At 45.1% G+C, this 21,749-nt stretch overlaps 1 protein-coding gene across 5 annotated transcripts in view; it reads right to left on the minus strand.

Moving 5' to 3' along the window:
* KLHL3 (kelch like family member 3) overlaps positions 1–21,749 on the minus strand; it is a 110,049-nt gene that overhangs the window by 60,367 nt on the left and 27,933 nt on the right. For 4 of the 5 annotated variants that reach the window (XM_060296248.1, XM_030869540.2, XM_060296247.1 and 1 more), the window contains exons 3-5: positions 21,278–21,384; positions 9,261–9,382; positions 243–405 (exon numbers count right to left, since the gene is read on the minus strand). In XM_060296248.1, coding sequence (XP_060152231.1) covers positions 243–405; positions 9,261–9,382; positions 21,278–21,384 — 392 coding nt within the window. The remainder of the gene's footprint in view (positions 1–242; positions 406–9,260; positions 9,383–21,277; positions 21,385–21,749) is intronic. The other variant, XM_060296249.1, reaches the window with a different exon arrangement.

A 21,749-nucleotide genomic window follows, 5' to 3' on the forward strand; every position in this document is an offset into this window, starting at 1 on the left:
TTCCTCTTCTCTCGTGAAAATCACCGTCTGCACCATTCACCCGACAATTAATCACATTCCACTTGGCAATGAGCTGAACTCTTCTATTGTTAATTATCTTTCCACCTGTGTCTTGTCTCCCTGACTAAATTATAACTTGTTCATAGCAGAGCGCACTTCTCATCATCTTTGAGGAGTCCACCACAGACCAGGTTATTAAATCCACAAGTTCAGAGAGGTACAGCCACCCCACTCCCCATTACCTGCATAAGCGTTGGCCTGCTGCAGGAGGTCGGTACAGGTGTGCACGTCTGCAAACGCGCGGATACCCAGGCAATTGGTGGGATGCAACTGAGATTGCAGGAAGTCACAGCAGTTCTGGCGAACATCCATGAGCTGCAGCAAGCTGGCTGCTGGGAGCAGCACCTGGAAGAGAAGGTGACATTCTGACTTGCAGGATCCCACCGCCAGGGTCTCATCTCCCCAAAGCAGTGTTCTAATCAGACCACACCCAAGCTCAAGGTCTTTGCACGGCTCTCCACTACCTGCCCAAGTAAGTCCAAACTTCTCGGCCTGGACTTTGAGGCAAGCCCAGCCTTAGTCCCCACTACTCTCCACTTCATGGACCCTAAGCCCAACAGATTCTCTGTCTCCCTACAGACCAGCAGTGCCTCCCAGTGGCTAATGTGTATATGAATTCCCCTTGGGATCTTATTAACATGCAGATTCTGACTCAGTAGGTTTAGGGTGGGGCCCAAGAGCCTCCATTTTGAATGAGTACCCAGGCTATGCTTGCAGCTGCTGGTCCATGAACCACACTTTGAGTAACAAGACCCTTATAGGCTGAGTGTTTGTGTCCCCCGCAAAAGTTTATACGTTGAAGCCCTAACCCCAAATTTGGGCGGTATTTGGAGATAGGTTAAAGAAGGTCAGAAGGGTGGGGCCCTAATCCATCAGGGCTGGTGCCCTTATAAGAAGAGAAACAGATACCAGAGTTCTCTCTCCCTCTCTCTCTGTCTACCATGCAAGGACACAAGGAGAAGGTGGCCTTCTGCAAGCTAGTAAGAAAGCCCTCACCAGAAACTCAATCAGCTGGAACCTTGATCTTGTACTTGTAACTTCTAACACTGTGAGAAAATTAGTTTCTGTTGTGTAAGCCATCCACTCTGTGGTATTTTGTTACAGCAGCCCAAGCTAAGACAAACTGGTCCTCCTACCTGGAGAATCACCTGGAGAATTTTTAAAATACTGATGCCTGGGTCTCACCCCCAAAGATTCAACTTAATAGGAATGGGGTGTAGCCTGGACAGTGAGATATTGCTAAAGTTCCCCAGGTGCTTCTAATATATAGCCAAGTTTAGAACCACTGCCCTACAGCCTTTAGCTACTGTCTTCACTCAAAGGTCTTTATTGACTTGTTCACAAGCTCATTCACCATTTAATTACTGAGCACCTGTGGGCCTGCCTTTGTGATTCAGTGGTAGGTAAGCAAGAGAAATCAGACCCCTGATCTTATAGAGTTTATCATCTACTGGAACAAGAGCATCATCCCCAAATCCACTGGGACTCAAACAGATACACTCTACTCTCCCATCCAACAGATAAATAATAAAGAACATTTCTGAGTACATTCTCAGCAAAAGGAGAGCTAAGTTTCCTTTTAAAAGGCCATGAGACACATGAGTATTTATACTGTATCCTGGAAGACAGAAATAGTTCCTGCTCAGGTGTGTGTGCATGTGTTTTTCCTAAAAGCCAGGGAAGACTAGCTTGAACAGGCCAGATGGGCGCTCAGACTGTCAACCCTGGTCAAGCTCCCTAGGACTTTGCCACAGCTACCAAAGCCTGCCCTCGGATCAAAAACCATGATCATTGTCAGAGTCCTTCTTGACACCAGCTCTGCTACCCCTCCCTCCCGACCCTGTGGGAGGCGTAGATGTTCTGAGAGTGACTTAACAAAAAGAAATTCAGAAAAAAAAAAAAAATCAGAGCAGAACAGTTTGGCTTGAGACTGCATCGCTCAGGGACCCCCAGCATCCATTTCACCCCAAAACAACCCCTGTGTCCTGGGCCTTTGCTCTCAGCTGCCCCCCTGACTCTCAGGGAGAGTGTCTAGGCCAGCCAGACTCCAGGTATTCCCAACCACACGGGCTTGCCCAGGAAGACAAGGGCTGCAGATGCATTTGATTTCTTGACTCAGGGCAGTACAAACTTTTTTTTTTTCTTTTTTGAGTGATTTAAATTCTGGAGGCTGACGGTCTCCCAAAACAGCTCTGAGCCTCATCTCTAGCCCTCCTCACCTCCATGGGCTAAGGCCAAAATCTCTGCCCCACTTCCCATTCTTGGGCCTTGTCCCACCACTAGGGTAACCAGCCATCCAGGTTTGCCCCGGACTGAAGAGTTTCCCAGGACACAGGACTTTCAGTGCAAAAACTGGGGCAGTTAGCCACCCTTCCTCATTCCTGCCCGCACACAGATGCCACCAAGAGCCTCCACTAACAGTGGTCCTGCTCCCAAGCTTACAAGCCTGCTCTCAAAGGGAAGCTCTTCCTACCTGCAGGCTTAAACCTCTCCCTCACGATAGCCAAAGTCTAGAAAACATCTCCTCTCTCCTTCCTCTGCCCTCTCTCTTCCACTACCCTATGTCCCCAGCAATACAACAGTAAATTACCATCCTGTCCTTGGTATTTTCTGAACCACTGATTCATTCCAGAGAAGGAAGAAGATAAGATCACCCGTTCTGGAGACTTTGAGACCGTAAGTGAACATAGCCAGGCTCCAAATCTGACCACCTGAGCTCCATCCCCACTAGACAGCCATGTCCCCACGGAGCAGCCATAAACTGGGAAACTCAATTAACCTGTGAGCTTGCTCAGCCTAGCCAAACAGATTCCAGGACCAGATTAGTCTCTCCCTGAGAGTTAAGTGGAGAACCATTAACCATTCTTGCTGAATACATACCAGGAATGGAAAGTCGTGTTCCAAACCCCCAAATGACCTCATGACACCCGCCCTGACCAGCACCAGCTATAAACCCTAGAGTTAGGGCCATAGGTTGACCAACCATCCTGGTTTGCTCAAACTTTGCCAGTTTTAGCACTCAAAGTCCTGTGTCCCAGGAGAGCCCTCAATCCTGGGCAAACTGGGCTGGTTGTTCACCCCAGAGACCAGAAACGCGTATCCAGTTACACTAAGAAACCCTGGTGGAGAGGAGTAATCCAATGCTGTCCAGCATACACCCTACTTCGGGCGTGGCAAGCCCCCAAGGGTCAGGTGTGATTAGAGGCTGCAATGGACAGCAGCCCTTTAGGTCCGCAGAGGAGGAATTTCTGAGAGTCCAATCCGCCCCCAGATTGCATACCCGCCAAGCCAAGATGCGATCACGCCAGGGACACACGCCTCCTCCGCCTCCCTGTCCTCTTCTCCCCCACAAAGACAGCCGCAGTTTGGGGCTTAATTTTTCAAGCTCGTGACAACCATCCAAAGAAATGAAATAATAAATACTTTCTGAACACATTCCTTAGATTATACTTTCAGTTTTTAGAACCTCCCTGGATAGAGCTACCCACACAGCTTTCAACTTTCCTACTGTTCACAAAACCCACTTCGCAGACAAAAATGATCAGGCTTTCCACCTCTCCATACACCCTCCTCCCATCCTCTTTGGGTCCACTTCTGCCCGAAAGCATTCCCAAGGTGACTTCCCAAAATGAGCGGGGCTGGTGGTTTCTCTAATTGCCCCTTCCCTCCTTTGTCTTTGATCTTATGCTGCGATCCACTTGCTTCATACAGGAAGGCATGAAGAAAAGCAAAGGGATTCAGAATGCTGAGGAGGGTTTAGAGGCTGGAGGATGTATCACTGCTCAAATGCTGAGTCTCAGGGATAAACAGGGGTCTGGTCCAGTAGGGCTCTAGGGGCTGCACACAAGGCGAGTCAACACAAATCCCCACAGGCTACAAAAGAAAAGAGAGTGAAAAACGTCCAGGAGGTGGTCTTTGCTTCCCTCTCCCACAACAAGGGCTAAAAGAGGATTTCCTCTTCTCTTATCTTGCCTGCAACTCGACTCCCTCAAGCGGCAGCAGTAACAAGATTAGGAACAAGAGGCCAAACTCAGGTCCTCAGCTTGGAAGCAAGACTGTCCTGGTGGAATCAGTAGGGCCGTGCTGCTTGGCCCCTGGAAGAAGATTGAGACCTGAGAAGGAGCAGTTGGCTGGAATCGCTGCAGGAAGAGAAGACGACCCTGGGTTAAAAGCTTTCAGCTTGGCTCTCGCCGTCTCAGCATTTTGGTGCTGGGAAAACAGGCCCTGGAATGACCCTCAGCAGAGAGTTTACAGGTTCCCTTCCAGCTTGCAAATGGCTTCCCTCCATTTTTCACATGCAGGCACTGTTTTGTTTTTTTTCCTCTCCCTCGGATAACATGAAAACACAGCAGAGGATATCCCGTCACAGAGTTTAGTTTCCTTTAACAAAAACAAAAGGAAATGCCCTGCCTCAGAATGCACCTACTCCTGGAATTTCAGAGAGGCAGGGCCATGCACAGAGGGAGGGTACCAGCCAGAGGGCCAGGTGGCAAGGCTGCCCAGGGCCTCTGCCCACACCACACAGCAGGGGGTCTGCCTCTGCCAGCACCAGGCATGAGGCCTGGCACAGAAATAGTGCTAAATAAAAATCTACTGAGAGAAAGAAGGGAGAGAGAGAGAGAGAGAGAGAGAGATGTGTACAGATAGATGAACAGGAGAGCTAGCAAAAAGTACTGTGATTAAATGTGTCACTTAGAATAATTTTTTAATTTTTTTATTGAAGTATAGTGTCACTTAGAATATTGACTTCTCCACTTACCAGCCATGTGACTAAAGGCAAATAACCTCTCTTACCTCTGACTCCTCAACAGTAAAATGAAAATAATAGTACTGCCTTAAAGGCTTGTTGTTGGGCTCAAATGAGATAATACATTTAAAGCAGCTAACCCAGTGTTTGGTGCATAGGAATTCGTCAGTTAAACTGGTTTTTATTATTATTAATTATTACGAGCTGAAGTCAAGATTCTGATCATTCATTTAACGAGAAACTCGAGTTGACCACATCAACAGGGCATAGTGAGCTGGAGAGAGCTGGATTCAAACCCCAACTCCACCCCTTACTACCTGTGTGACCGTGGGTACTACCCACTTAACCCCTTGGAGCATCAGTTCCTTCAACTGTAAGAGAAGAATCATAGTAGAACCTTCTAGTGATGGTTACGATAATTAAATGAAATAATGCATGTGAAATAATCAACACATGCTTGTCTTACAATGAGTATCAATAAGTAACAGTTACGACTTGTTACCTCCACCATAGAAGGGCAGCTCAGACTCTCCAAGGTATGTGTGGCTGGGAAGAGATTTAGGGCATCATCTCCCAGTCACTTAACCAAGCCCCAAGTCTCTGACCCTTGTTTCCCCAGGTGCCTCCATGCTCACCGCCTCAGTGCACCAAATCCTCAACACACACTGTCCTCACAGCTTGTGAGCAACTCTCAGCAGGTACATCAGAGCAGTAAGAAGCAACCACATTTTGATCTAAACTTTCTCTTCTCAACTTTTTTTGTTTTGTTTTCCCCCAAGGTCACCCCTGACCAAACCATAGTTTAAAGTGAGGGATAAAAAGGAAAATAGTTCATATATCTGACTGATTCCAAACAATGCAGTTTCCTGAAGGTTCCACATTGTGCTTCTCAGGAGAGCCCCTGAACATGCAGCCCCCTCCCTACTCCCACATACAAATGAATGCAACAGGCCCCTCCAGGGGCTCACACGCCAGCAGGGACACAGACAGGTGGAAGAGGAGGCAGGCCTGACCTCCCAGACCTTCCTTCAAGACCCAGCACACAAAACACTTCCTCAGTGAGGCCTGCCCTGACCATCCTCATCAAGGGGGTGATGACCATTGCCTGCTTCCTGGGTACCTCCACCCTGGCCCCTACCACACTGGAGGGCATGCATTTGCCTGGCCACCTGTCTCCACCTTCAGACTATGTGCTCCTTGATGAAAAAGCTTCTGTGTTCACAGTGCTCTCTGTGCCCATACTGCCTGTTGGCACAGGGTGGCACTCCTCTAAGTGCTTTACCTATAGTAATTCATTTAACCTTCATGCCAACCCTATGAGGTTAAGTACGATTATTATGCCCATAATACAGACAAGAATACTGAGGCACAGAGAGGTTAAGGACCTTCTTGGGGGTCACACAGCTAGAAAATGGTGGAGTCAAGGTTTGAAGGCAGACAGTCTAACTCATGACCACCCAACAGAATGGGTACTATTATGATTCCTGTTTTACAGATGAGAAAACTGATCCTTGAGGCAGCATGTCAGGGAGGGTATCAGAGAAGCTCTAGTAGAAAGGAAGCAGAACAAACCAGAGGCTGGCAGAGTAAGTGTCTTCTCTGATCAGAGGTCACTGAGTCCCATGCCCTCACTTTACAGTCAGGAGACTGACCCCCTGCAGTGGGAAAAGGCAAGAATAAGAGTACTGTGTGAATGAACGTCAAAGCTGAGGCCTGGACCCAGGTCTCCATTCAGACTTGATTCCTGCCTCATCTTTAGTTCTGCAAGCCCTCTGAAGCTGCACGTCTTCACGCTGGCTCCCTCCCCACGACGCTACAAAGTAGTTTTTAAAAGTAATGGTGACGCCATTTTCTCCAGAGTCCTCCGATTACGCTATCTGTTGCTACCTGCCTTAAGGTAACTGGTGCTGTAGAGACCACCACTGGGTTAGACCAAAGTTGCAAAGATAAATACCCAGCCAGGCAAAAAGGATCCAGAATGGAACATCTTCTAACTACCTCAGCTTTTAAACACTTTGTACTTTACAGGGAAAAAAAGCTTATTAAATAAACACATGTAGAAAACAGAGAAAAAAGCTGGTTCCAATTATACAATTCTACAATCTCCCCTAAACAGTGTTTTAAGTTTGTTTGTTTTTGTTTTGTTTTAGTGACCTAAAACAACAAACAAATTTATTTTCTTACATCTGGAAGTCGGAAGTCCCAAATGGGTTTCACCAGGCTAAAATCAAGGTGTCAGCAGAGGTGAGCTCCTTCTGGAGGTTCTGAGGGAGAATACGTTTCCTTGCCCTTCAGGCTTCTAGAGGCACCCACATTCCTTGGCTCATGGCCTCCCTATCTTCAAGGCCAGAAACATCAAACTGAATCCTTGCCAGGTCACATCGCTCTAGTTCTCTCATTCCACCTCCCTCTTCGATTTAAATACCCCTAGCTATTACACTGAGCCCACCTGGATAATCCAAGCTAATCTCCCATCACATGTTCAGCTGATGAGCAACATTAATTCCATCTGCAATATTAATTCCTCTGACATTCACCCTAACATATTCACAAAATTCCAGGGGTTAGGACACGAACATCTTTGGGGGCTACTATTCTGCCTACCACACTGTATGATTAATGAGTTACTGATATACCCTAATGCGAGATTTTTAAAAATTATTTATACCCCTGCATATTTTTAGGTTGACATCTAGCATTATTCATTAGAGTTGAAAGGATGTAATTTCTGGCATTTTGTGAATCTCAATATTTATATCAGTCTCAAAAGTACCTAAATGAATTTAAATGTCATGGTGATTTGAAATCACTATCACCCATTAAAAAATTTTTTTCCATGCCCTATACATACATGCCCTATACATATTTTATACTAAATTACTTTGCACTTACCGTTACTGCCCAAAAGTCATTCAGCTGTTTAAATTCCGCTGCTAGACCTAGTATGTAACCATGACCTCGCCCACTCCACTCTGGATGGGAAAGACCAGAAATAATGGAATGGCTATGCATTTTACTGTGTATAAAATAAACCTCAATTTTAAAAGGGCAGGGGAGGATTATACCAGATCACTGTAGAAACTATGCCACCCAAAAGTCTGTCTAGGGGCCAGAGACAAAAGCAGTCTGTACCTTGGGGCAGGCTCTGCAGGCCCAAATGCAGGGTGCCTCAGACCCTCAGTCTGCCTGTGCCCTGACACCCCCAGCAGAGTACCCTTCACCACACCAAGCTAACTTCCATTCATCCTGCAGTCCTCAGCTCAAATCTTATCTACTGAAACAGCCCTTCCTAGATTCCCTCCTTCATCCAAATTGTTCCTTTCCTTCAAAGGACTTATCACAATTTGTGCATAAACATTACTTGTGTGCTTATTTGATGAGTGTCCATCTTCACCCCTAGACCACAAATTCCATGAAAGCAGACAATGGAACGACCTCTGCTCACTGGTACAAACACAGTGCCCAATAAAGTGTCTGGCATGTAAGAGGCACTCAAACATCTGGGCCAAATGGAATCAATACACGATTATCAATTCGGCCTCCCAAATACCTCAATCCTAGAAGAGGGGATGGTGTTCTGGAAAAGGGAAATAGGTATTTTGGTCACCAGAGAGGTATCGGCCTATTCACCTAAATAAGGTGGAATTTTGCTTTAAAAAACAAAAGAAGGAAGAAAAAACCTCCATATCCCACACAATTTCCATTACTTTAATTAAACAGTAAAATCCTTAATGACAAGAAATAGTGTATCCTGCGTCTGTGTTTGGCCTAGTGACTCATAGCGTTCCAGCGTGGGCCACACCCTCAACCATCTTCCCTTCTGAAGCATGACGCTGATGTCTCACGTCCCCACAGCAAAGATCCACACCTTTGGGTGAAGCAGTGTCTTCACTGGCTCCTATTTCAAGGCTCCAGATGGCTTGGGATGAGGGCAGGGCGGCGAAAGGAGGAAAAGGCACAGACAACATGTCTCAGAGCAACATGCCCCTACTGACACTCAAGCCTGGTGCTTGGCACCTCCACAGGCTCAGAGGCATTTCGCTGACGAACAGTTAGACAAGAAAGACTTTTAACAGCCTCACAAGCCAATACTCAAAATCCCTGAGATGAGATAATGACTGAGGAGAAAAGGGGTCACCCAGGCTTCTAATTCTTCCTTTACCAACACTTTAAACCAGCGTGAGTTAAAGACTTTCTGCTCTGGAGCCCAAGCTCATTCAGAGGGATTTTGGCCTAGTGGTTAAGAACGTGGGTCCCATGGTCAGGCAGGCAGGAGTCTGACGGTCGTTCACCCTTGCCATGTGACACAGGGCAAGTCACCTACTCTCTCTGGAGCTTCAGTTTCCTCTCCAGTTACCAACTGAGTTGTTGTGAGGGTTAAATGAAATGATGATGTAAAACAGTGGGCCCTGAATATATAATACACTGTGCTATTAGTTGGAGCTGAATTTACCTGGACGTTCTCTTCAGTCACCTCAATCTCGGCCGTATAGATGTAGTCAATCAGCTTACTCAGGGTCTGCCCATCCACATCCTTGATTTCTATCTTCTTGGCTTTACTCTCAGACATGTCACCTACAGTTCAAAACAAAAACAAAATGGACATGAACTTGGTGCCTAGGGTGTGCTTAACGTTCACATGGCCTCCTGTCCTGTCTTGGCAACATAAAAGCACTGTCTGTGCTCCCGGAGGCAGCAGAAGGGCTCAGGCACAGAGGAAGATAGACCAGCTGACATCAAGGTCACAACAACTCTGGGTCTGTGATCATCTACAAACCCAATTTCAAGCATTCCCCACTCTATCTGTTGCCCATTTCCACTCTGAAGGCAAATCTATATGTGATAAAGCATTCAACCAAGTTACTGCAAACTTGTACACAGGGGCCAGGGAAAGTGAACGAGATATGCACCTGTCCTCAAGAAGGAGCACCTGTTCTAGTAGGGCAGATATATAAAAATATATGAGATGATAAGAGCTTAATAGAGGTATATGCAAAGTACCAGTAGAACAACAATTTCTTAAAAAAACAATTATTGAGTGCTAACTATGGCCAAGCACTGTGCTAAGCACTTTAAACTGTTGCCTATTTTAATCAACAACCTATGAGTGTTATTAATATCATCCCCATATTACAGATGAAGAAACTGAGGCACAGGAGTGTAGGTAATTCATTTTGCCTACAGTCATACATCTAGGAAGGGGCCAGGCTGGGATTAAAAGCAGGGAGTCTGACTCTAGAGCCCCACACTTGTAATCACTATGGTGTATTGAATCCCAAGAATGCAGACGAAAGAGCAACAAACCCTGTCTGGGGAATCCAGGAAGGCATCCTAATAGGAGGTCACATTTGAGCTGGGTATTCCACATGCAGCAGAGGTGAGGAAGGACGAGCTGGATGCAGGAATCATCAGTGCAAAGATAGAGAAGTGCCAAAAGTATAAATGTGGGGAACAGTGAGAGGGCAGCACAGCTGGTACGTGGGGTGACAGTGAGAGGAAGGAGGCTGGAGAGGTAGATAGGGGCCAGGACTTGCAGAGCCCAGCAAACCATGCAAATGAGTTTGCACTTTATCCTAAGAGTAGCACCACTGAAAGGTTTTAAACAAGGGAATGACATCAACAGATGGGTGTCTTTGAATGAAATTTTGGATGTACTGGTGGAAGCTGGATCAGAGGCAGGGAGAACAGATGGGAGGCCCTGACAATAATCCAAAAAAGAGAAGACAGAGGCCTGTGAACTAGGGCAGCAGTGGCACATGTGCAGTCCTGAGGCCCCTGACTTCAGCCTGCCCTCTCTATACAGCTCACAGCTCTATCTAGAGCCAGGCTCCTTCAACAAGGGCTGCTGATTTCAGAAGGAAAAGACAGGCAAGACATGTGTCTTTGTAGACTGAAATGAAGGGCAACATGACTACTAGAAACAGGGATTCAGAAGTCCTTATGTGAGTGTGAAAACTGAGCCTGGGCGGTTGTTTTCTCTCTGTGGAATCTGTGCACTGGAGCCAAGAAAATAAAGTACAGTACAGCCTGTGGGCTGCAGACGCCCACCTCCAAGCTGCATGGACTGCACATGATTCCTCCACCAATCCCCAGTTCCCACCCTGACACAGTTCTAGATATGAATGACTCTGAACAGGGAGGAAAGGTGGGGGTGGGGGACCTATTCCAGACGTTGCCGGCTCCCACTGCTGCCAGATCAGGTAGCCCAGAGACCCCCAGTTGGTTCTCTCTGACTTTAGTAGAAGCCAGTGAAAAGTCTTCAGCACAAAGAGCCCTGAGACAAGACGAAGAGGCAAAGAGGAAACAGGAAAAGACGGTGGGTTTCTCCTCTGCCTATAAAACAGGCTCTCACAATCTCTTTCTTGAATTTACTCTAAGACAAACAAGAACATACACGCGGGTTTCCCTGGTGGCGCAGTGGTTGAGAGTCCACCTGCCGATGCAGGGGACACGGGTTCATACCCCGGTCCAGGAAGATCCCACATGGGGTGGAGCGGCTAGGCCCGTGAGCCATGTCCGCTGAGCCTGCGCGTCCGGAGCCTGTGCTCCGCAACAGGAGAGGCCACAACAGTGAGAGGCCCGTGTACCGCAAAAAAGAAGAAAAGAAAAAAAAAGAACATACACGCAAGGAAATCAGAAGTTAAATTCATCTCTCCAAACAGCTACTAAGACATTCACAAATAAAGGTCCAGTTGGTAATTATATTGCAAAAGATCATCAAAGATAGCCAATTCTTAGTTTAAGAACTTGGACCTTAGAGGGACTTCCCTGGTGGTGCAGTGGTTAAGAATCTGCCTGCCAACACAGGGGACGCAGGCTCGAGCCCTGATCCGGGAAGATGCCCCATGCCGCGGGGCAACTAAGCCCGTGCACCTCAGCTACTGAGCCTGCGCTCTAGAGCCCGTGCTCCTCTACAAGAGAAGTCACTGCAATGAAAAGCCCGCGCATGGCAACCAAGAGTAGCCCCCGCTCACCGCAACTAGAGAAAGCCCACGCGCAGCAACGAAGACCCAACACCCAAAAAATAAATAAATATATAAATAAATTTTATAATAAAAAAAACTTGGACCTTAGAAAAACGAGCAACCAGCAACCTGACTGCAAGAACCAAGAGACTCAGAAGCCCTTAGTGAGTGTGAAATCAGAGCCTGGCCTGATTGCTTTCTCTCTATGGAATTAGAGCTTGGGAGTCAGCTTAGGGTTTTGTAACCTGGGGGTAAACAAATGGAAACTCCTGAAATTGCATGAAAACATTTGTATATGTGGGCAAAAGTTTGATTTTCTGAGGGGATGAACAAATCATTTTCATCAGTCTCAAATGTCCAAAAAACGTTAAAACACAGTTTTCTAGATGGTGGGACTTTGGGAGATTTTTTTTCTTGCTTCTTTATGTGAATCAAAAGTTTCTAATTTCTACATTAAGTACTTAAAACTCCAACAAGCAAGGAAAAAATGGAAAAAAAAAAAGAAAACCTAGGGCCTCAGAGACATGTATTTTCTGAGAAATCTACCTTATAGGAAATTGGAGACCTATATAAATCATAAGGACTCATAAAATGCAATTTAATATCTCTGTGAACCAGTAGAAATCACTGCACCAAACTAAGACATCAGTTTAAACAAACACTGAAAGTGGCAGTAATAATAGTTGCTACTACATGCAGGCCCTCAGGGTTTACACACATTATTTCATTTAGTCCTTGCAATGACCTCAGGAGGTACTAGATATTACTTCCATTTTACAAATTATAGAACTGGCATATCAAGAGGCACTTGCACACAGCTAGTAAGAGGCAGGGCTTGGATCTGAACCGTGGCCTAACTCTAGATCTCATGTCATTTCTAATAAATCCCTCTATAATTTAAACCTGACCCTAACTAATGGCTTTGATAAAAGTATTCCCAAACAAAACCTATGTCCAAATTCTGAGCCAACTTATACTTATTACCCAGTAAGCAAGAACGAAGAGAGATGGGATCTTGTCCTCAACACCTAACAGAGTGTGTGACATATAACAAGCACTGAAAAAATATTTGTTGGTACAGGGAAAGAAAGAAAGAAGAGAGGCTATCTTTTGACATCTCATAAATCCACAGACTCTGATAATTCTAAAGAGGGAGAAATCATCAAAGGCTTGGTCATTCTTACTCCTTCACTCACCTCCGCTACTTTGACAAATATTTCTAGAGAACAGAACATAAGCCCAATAAGTCCTTCTCTATTCAAGGTCAACCCAAGAGGCCCAGTCCAGCCACTTCAGACTCTGAACTTTCAGAAAAGAGGAAATGCAGATGGCCAGCACACACATGAAAAGATGTTCAACATCACTATTCATCAGTGAAATGCAAATCAAAACCACAATGAGGTATCATCTCACACCTGTCAGGATGGCTATCATCAAAAAGAACACAAATAACAAATGCTGGTGAGAATGTGGAGAAAAGGGAACCCTCCTACCACTGTTGGTGGGAATGTAAATTGGTGCAGCCACTGTGGAAAACAGTATGGAGGTTTCTCAAAAAACTAAAAATAGAACTACCATATGACCCAGGGATTCCATTCCTTGGTATACATAAAAAAAAAAAAAAAAAAAACCCAAAACACTAATTTGAAAAGATACATGCATCCCAATGTTCACAGCAACATTATTTACAATTGCCAAGATATGGAAGCAACCAAAGTGTCAATCAACAGATGAGTGGATAAAGAAGATGTGGTTTATATACACAATGGAATACTACTCAGCCATTAAAAAGAATGAAATTTTGCCATTTGCAGCAACATGGATGGACTTGGAGGGTATTATACTAAGCAAAATAAGTCAGACAAAGACAAATTCTGTTTGACATCACTTATATGTGAAATCTAAAACATACAACAAATTAGTGAATACAACAAAAAAGAAGCAGACTCACAGATACAGAGAGCAAACTAGTGGTTACTACTGGGGAGAAGGAAGTGGGAAGGGGCAACATAGGGTAGGAGATGAAGAGGTACAAACTATTAGGTATAAAATAAGCTACAAGGATATATTGTACAACACAGGGAATACAGTCAAATTTTATTTATTTATGTATTTATTTATTTATTTTGGCTGTATTGGATCTTTGTTGCTGCACGTGGGCTTTCTCTAGTTGCAACAAGCAGGGGCTACTTTCGGTGTGGTGTGCGGGCTTCTCATTGCAGTGGCTTCTCTTGTGGCGGAGCACGGGCTCTAGGCACATGGGCTTCAGTAGTTGTAGCATGCGGGCTCTAGAGCACAGGCTCAGTGGTTGTGGCGCACGGACTTAGTTGCTCCGTAGCATGTGGGATCTTCCCAGACCAGGGCTCGAACCCATGTCCCCTGCACTGGCAGGTGTATGCTTAACCACTGCGCCACCAGGGAAGCCCAGTCAATATTTTATAATAACTATAAATGGAGTATAACCTTTAAAAATTGTGAATCACTATATTGTACACCTGTAACTTATATAATATTGTACAGCAACTATACTTGAATTAAAGAAAGAAAAAAAAAGAAAATGTCTGTTTGTTGCACATCTTTTGTCCTCTGTTAACAACATATCCTGTTCTTCCAGATAGATCATGATCTACTCAAGGGCAGATATTTGTTCATTCATTCACTCAACAAACATGTAGCAAACAGTCCCCATGGGCAAGGCCCAGAGGACACAGTGGTGAACAAGTCATGTTCCCTGCCCTCATGGAGCTCAGTCTAGTAGAAAGAGGGATAAGTAAACCAACAATTACAAAGTATGTTAAATGCTAGAAAAGGAGGTTCAGCTTAAAAGGTTCTTAAGCAGGGAAGCCTATACCCTGAATTGTATGCAAAATGATGAGTACACAGGAGCACACATTTACTACTTTTTGTGGAAAGAATCCATTGTTTTCATCAGACTGATTCGTAATGGTTAAGAACCACTGATCTAACATGAGATCTGGAGGAGTCATGGTTGTTCAGAAGAGCAGTGAGTATGAGGGAAGAATATTCCAGGCAGATAGAATAGTGTATGTAAAGGTCCAGAGGTAAGAAAGAACATGACCTATTCTGGGACCATAAGAAGTTGAGTCTGGCAGAAGCACAGCATGAAAAGGGAGGAAGGGGGAGAGGAGCTGGAGATACAAGCAGGGTCTGGACCACTTGAAGGCCTTGTGGGCCATGCTGAGAAGTTTATACTTCATTCTAAGGGCAATGGGGAGACCTTGACAGACTTAAAGCAAGTAAGGGATACATTCGATTTTTTCTTTTGGAAAGCTCACTAAAGCTACAGCATAGAAAATGGGTTTGGGGTGAGGGAACAAAATAGGAGGCAGGTTGACCAATCAGAAGGCTGCTGCAGTAAATCAGGTGAAAGATGATGGCAGCCTGGATTAAGGGTCTGTGTCTTGAACTTCTTTAAATCCTCAGGCTCTACTTTAAGACCCTGCACGTAGAAGTCTCCAAGAACCGTAAAGAGCCCAGGAAAGCAAGTCATGGTTCTCGATGTAGCAAGCACACCACATGCACAACAGAGCTCTTTTTAGGTGGAAGATTGCCCAAGGGGGAACAGGAGGGAGGAGGTGCATCTTGAGGAGCCAGGAGGGACAACCTTTCACCATCACAGAAGACTTAGGAAGGCTATGAAATCACTGGCTCATCCTCTAGATCACAGTATAAACCCAACCCTATTATTCAGCCAAAGAAGCCTCAAGAGTGAGAAAGGAATGGTAGAGTGGCGGCGAAGTCTTTCTGAAGGACCAGACATAGACCACCAACCACCCCTACAAAGCTGTATGGCAAAGGGAAGAAAAAGTGCATTCAGGAAGCCTTGTGTCATGGAACTCTTCCTCACTCCTCAGCTGAATCCTTACTGTTTTAATTTAATTTCATGATCTGGGTAAAAAGAAAACAGAAGGTCCTTATCCTTTGCACAGTGATCCTGCATGGGTGTTAAGGTGGCTATTAAACTCTCTTACCACGAACCTTCATCTGTCTAAGTCCTAATATCTGGCTTGCCAACTCATTTGGCTAAAGCTGAGACCTATGTCACATGTTAACATCACATGAGAAAAAGAAATACCCTGTCACGTCCCTGAATCCCAGCTAAACCTCCTGCAGGTGAGCAGTCTATGCCATTTAACTGCAAAAGGCTGACCTCTGTCTCCTGTAAAGTAAGGACATTCCCGGCCCTGCCTTTAAGCCAAGGCTATGTGAGAGTCAAAGGAGATAATGAGAGTCTGAGAACTGTGGCAGCAGGATTCAGCAGAGCTGCAATGATGGATATCACCCCAGCACCCAACCTCCCTGGAATCTCGTCCTTCCTCCACTTGGAAAGGTCTTTCTGCTCAGCTAGGGGCACATGGAGCACCAAGTCAGGAAGGAAATGCCTTCCTGATATGAAACAGAGATGTTTCATATCAACCCTAACCACCGTCAGGGCAGCTGGTATCAGAGCCACCCCACACATCCACATGAGCTCTGTAAACTATGATGTGCTCTACACATAATAAGAGTAAACTTTATTAAGTACCTATTCTGTATTGGGTGCCTTATTTCCCTTACCTGTATCTGTTCCCTGGTTATTGTTATTATTGTTTTATTGTTGTTATTCCAGTCTCATAAACAAGCAAACAGGATCATAGAGGTTAAGTGAATTCCCTACAAACCGATCAGGTGCTGGAGTCAGGTCACGATGGCTCCAAAGCCCTTTCCAAGACACCACACCATCTCCCAATGCAAGGTGGCATTACCACCCCTGTGTTTAATCCTCAGCAAAGAGGCCTCTGCATCAATAACTCCAAACCTCCTCTATGAACATTCATAAAACATTTCTTACCAGTGATCCTCCCCAGTGATGATCTAAATTTCAAGGCTGAGCTACTCCAAGTCCAGACAAGTCTACCGCAGATCATCTTGGTCAAATCAGTTGCACCTTAATGGGTGCTGGTGGGTGTCTGAATAGTGGTCTCTTTTCCTAGACACTACAAAGGCCTATGTTGAACTACATCCAAATCAATTCCTGAAAAACTCACCATTTCCTTAGAGGCAAAACCCTCAGAAACCAGACCCTATCTACTCCGACTAATCTCTCAAGGCCCTCTTTATACAAAGAAAGGATTCTACTCCCTAGTGCTCCCTTCCTCCCTGCCCCACTGCCTTGGATTAAGTCTTGCTAAACTGCATGTTACGCAAAGATCTTCAAAAACATCAATACATCATACAAACACTCAGAACACAGACATAGGCCAGGGCCTGGCAGAGTCAGGCATAAAGAAAGGGTGAAACAATGGTTCTATGGGATGAGTGCATGCCTGGAGGTAAGAGGGCCAGGCCCTAATTTTTCTGCTTGAGGCTAGTTGGTGCTCACATTCCAAGCCCCTTGCCTCTTACCTCCAGCACATTCCTGACTCTCCTCCCTATTTCTGTTCACCATATATTCGAAGACACCAGTTGAATATCAGCCTACATCTAATAAAAACTGGACAGTAACTTTTCTTTAAAAAAACAAAGCTGGGGCTTCCCTGGTAGTCCAGTGGGTAAGACTCTGCACTCCCAATGCAAGGGGCCAGGGTTCAATCCCTAGTCGGGGAACTAGATGCCGCATGCGTGCCACAACTAAGAGTTCACATGCCGCAGCTAAGACTCCGCATGCTGCAACTAAGAAGTTCCCATGTCACAACTAAAAGTCTGCATGCCACAACTAAAAGATCCATATGCCACAACGAAGACCCAGTGGAGCCTAAATAAATAGAAAAATAAAAACAAATAAAAAATTAAAAAGCCAATTTAATCAGCCGCTGCATGTAGCACAACAGAGCCAGAAGATGGGACAGCTCACTCCCAGGGCTTCTTTTGGGATGGAGTTCAAATGTCTTTTAGCCATGGTGATGAGCCTAAGACACTTAGTCCACATATTCTTTAGAACTTGGTTCTTTTAACACCATAAAATGGGATTGTTTTCAAAGTTTTGGATGACATGAAGGGATCCATATGGAGTACAAACACTATAGTACACAGAACACATAGAAAAGGGCATGATAAAAAGAGGGAAAAAAAACTGACTGGGCTATTTTGGGGAAATTATCTTCCCCTGGGATGGAGGTGCTAGATGGGGGGATGGGATCAGAGGGAATTTTAAGTATTCCATATTCACAGAGAAAAGGAGGACAAGACCAGCCCTTCTGGCCTCTCCAATCACACTATGCTGAAGGAGTGGAGAGCAACTCAGGTGACTGCCCATCCCAGACCTTCTCACAGGTTGGCTGCCTTTGGACACTCTTCTGTGGGCACTCAGACCTCAGTTTCACACTTATTACAAGTTATTCTGGGAAGGATATGGTCAAGGAGTGGAGCTGGTATTTGGAACCATCACAGGACATTTGGGCAATATGAACTCAGAGGACAAAAAAATAAAAACACTTTAAGCCTCAGTAAAAGATCTTAATCATACCACTCAAGTCAGAAGAAAGTCACATGTATTTCCTTTTCTTTGGGGCCTTAAACATGCTGATAGAAATGGACTCAACGAGAGTCAGCTGGGCCTTTTCATTACTAATTTTATGCATTTTGAAGCTGAACCTGATAATTAGAACAAAATTTTGCAATGTTACTTTTTTTTTTGTACCTGTTTACCAAGGTTTAAGCAAAACCAAGGGGCCTCAGAAAATACACGAATCTGATGTACTGCCGATGGAAGCGTAAGCTGGTACAACTGTTCTAAGTGTTGTGGAACTGAGGCACGTGTCTCACAAAAATTCAAAATGTGCACACACTTTAACCAAGTATTTTTTATTCTAGGGATCTAAGGAAATAATCAGGAATGTAAGTAAAGACTAAGTTGCAAGGATGCCCATTTTAGCATTATTTACAATAGCAAAATATTAGAAAGAACTATAATTTCCAACCAATAAGGAAATGGATTTTCAATTCGGATACATATGATGGAATCTTATGAGGCCATTAAAATAATGATGTAGATGTGATTTCATTGCCATGAAAATATATTGACAATATAGCGCTAAGTTCAATTAAGCAAATTTTCATTGAGCACCTACCGTATGTAAGATCACGCTAGGCAGCAGGGACATAGCAGTGAATTTAAAAGGTACAGTTTTTACCCTCATAAAGTTTATGACTGACCAGGCAAATCAGACAGTGAGGAAGTAATGAGATAAGTAGTAATAGTAAAGAGAAGCATAAGCTATCACAAGATACATGTATTACATGTATTTTTTTGGCTTGCCCACATTTTCTAATTTTTATTCTGCAATGAACATATGTGAATAGTGTTTGGATGAGGAGATGGATAGGTAGGTGGGTGGGTGGATGGATGCACAGACAGACAGATGATGGATGAATGGATGGACGGATGGATGGAAGGAAGAATGGATGGTAACCAGATTCAGTGGAAAGCTTGGGCTAGGCAACATATTAGACTGCTTTCTTCTCTTGATTCCCTCTTCCCTTCAATTACTAGAATCCAAGACCTGATCCAGAAGCACCTTTTCTCTCCCTTTTTAAAATCACCTTGTTTTGCTAGGCACTTCCACTACCCCCAGAGGCAAGTTCATGAGCAAAAAGTGGAGCCAACAGTACAATTTACTGTAATTCCAAATAGACTCCTCTCTCAACACTGGACTTTCCAAACCACACAAACAGAGAAGAATGACTGGGAGAACTATTTACTGAAGTTGCAGCTAAATAATTATTGTAGACAAGATAAATTATTTTAAAAGAAAGAGACGGATGAAGGACAAGGACAAAAAAAGAAATAAAAACCTTACTACTAGAGTTTGAGGCTACTCCAAAGAGAATGTGGCTCAAATTTTCCAGGTAGTGAAATTAGCTGGTTTTCCAGGCTGCACTGTGGAATTCCTGGTCCAAGGCTCAAAGTGAGGTAAGTGTGGCTTGGTCCACTTAGCAAAAGCACTGCTCCAAGTTGAGGCCAGGTCCTTCACATGATGAGCCAAGGGAGACATACATGTGAGGAATTCTCCAAACGCCAAGTGCTAAGTACTCCCCGCCCCACCAAGAACCACTCCTGCCCAGCACAGGCTTTGTACTATATTAGGAAAAGGGCAAGAGCCTATTCAGCAAAGATGTGCCTGCACTCACCCATCCTTAGCAGCACCACATTCATTCATTTAACCTTCACTTATTCAGCCTCCTAAACATCAGGCCCTGGGGTGGGCGCTAAGGATTCAACAGTGACAAGACATAAGACATAATCCGCAAGCACCCAAAGCTCACAATCAAGGGTAGGAGACATTTTGTTCATTAAAATAATATTTTAGTCCTATTATGTACCAGGTACTCAGGGTACAGAAACAAACAAATCTAACAAGATCCCTGTCTTCATGGAACTGACACTCCAGTAAGGAGACACAGGTAAAAAATATATAAACAACCAACCAATGTGATTTTCAGATAGTGATAAATGTTATGAAAAAAATAGAATCAAGTTATGGAATAGAAAGAGACCTAGTGGGGAACTACGGCTCAGGTGGTCAGAGAGGAGGCAACATTTGATACAGGGTGAGAAGCAGCAGGTACATGAGACCCCAGAGCATGACCACCTCAAACCCCAGGAAACAGATGAGCATTTAGAGTGATAGTGACCACACTCAGAGGAAGCACAGGGTACAGATGAGTGTGTAGAAGAGACACCTGACCTCATCCAGCTGGCTTTCAGTCAGCAGTGATGGATACAGCACTGCCTGCACCTGGCTCAGGGGAGGTGCTGTGAGATACTACAGACAAGAAGCTCAGCCCATGCGTTTCAGGGAATTCAGTCTTAGAAATAATACATGTGCAATAGTTGGACAAGGCTATTTGGCATGTTCAGGAAACAGGGACTCCCTGGAAAGTTGGCAAAGGTACTGAAACTGAATGCAGATGGTGAATATACCTCTGTCTTACTCTCCCCACCCCAAGCCCCACCATCACTTCTGCCAACTCTACCGCATTCCTATAAAGGTTAGAGGAGACTCAAGGTCCCTGCCTGGAAAGAACAGCTAAGGAATAATAAGACGTGGGCCAGCTAGGCCAGCCAGCCCTGGGCCAGGCATCCAGAAGCCAAGTTCCTCTCATTCACCGTGTGACCTCAGGCAAGTCCCTTCCTTTCTCTCAGCCTCAGGATCCCCCATCTGCAAAATGACAGCTCAGAAGCCTGGGGATGAAGCCAAGAGTCTACATGTCTAACCAGCTCCCTGACATGATTATGATGCATGACAAAGTCTGAGAATTCATAGACTATATGATGCTCCAGAGTTAACTGCAATAGGGGCTGCATGCTTGACTCGCCTGGCTGAGGGCCTGTCACGGTGCTTTGCATCTCCATGGTGCAAAGCAAAGAATCTGGCACACAGGAGCTCCTCAGGGTGGGCGTCACAGCCTTCTTTCCTCCCCCCTCTCATGCCACCACCCTCAATATTCTCCCAGTGGGGCTGCAGCCCCACAACCATAGGTTATTGTTTGCCCCTCACCATACCTGTGAACATCGCACAGAAGTAGGGGCTGCAGGCTGCCAGGACCACACGGTGGGCTTCTATCTCAACATCTTCTGCCACAATTACCACGTCACACAATAGCTGTTTGCTGCAAGACACCAGTGGGAGAAAGGATGGGTCACAGCACCAATTCCCACCCCCAGCCACACAAGGGTATTTTTTCTCCCCCACCCTCCACATTCCATACTATCACCACGGTTGTCATACAGACCTACCATATCTTAAGTTAGGCAGGGAGATGGACTCATCAACTTTTCCAAGTCCCTAATAAGCCCCACATTCAGGCTTTCCTAAGGCACTCGACTCTGTAGAGATCTAACTACTGTGTAGCTGCAAATTCAGGGCTCCTTCATTTGTCTTCACATCTCTGCTCCGCAACTCCACAGGCTATGACTGAGAAAGGGGGACAGCAGTTCAAGGAGCAGTGGGAAAAGCTTTGGGCTGTTAGCTGAG

The sequence above is a fragment of the Globicephala melas genome, chromosome 3, assembly GCF_963455315.2.
Source record: "Globicephala melas chromosome 3, mGloMel1.2, whole genome shotgun sequence".
NCBI lineage: Eukaryota > Metazoa > Chordata > Mammalia > Artiodactyla > Delphinidae > Globicephala > Globicephala melas.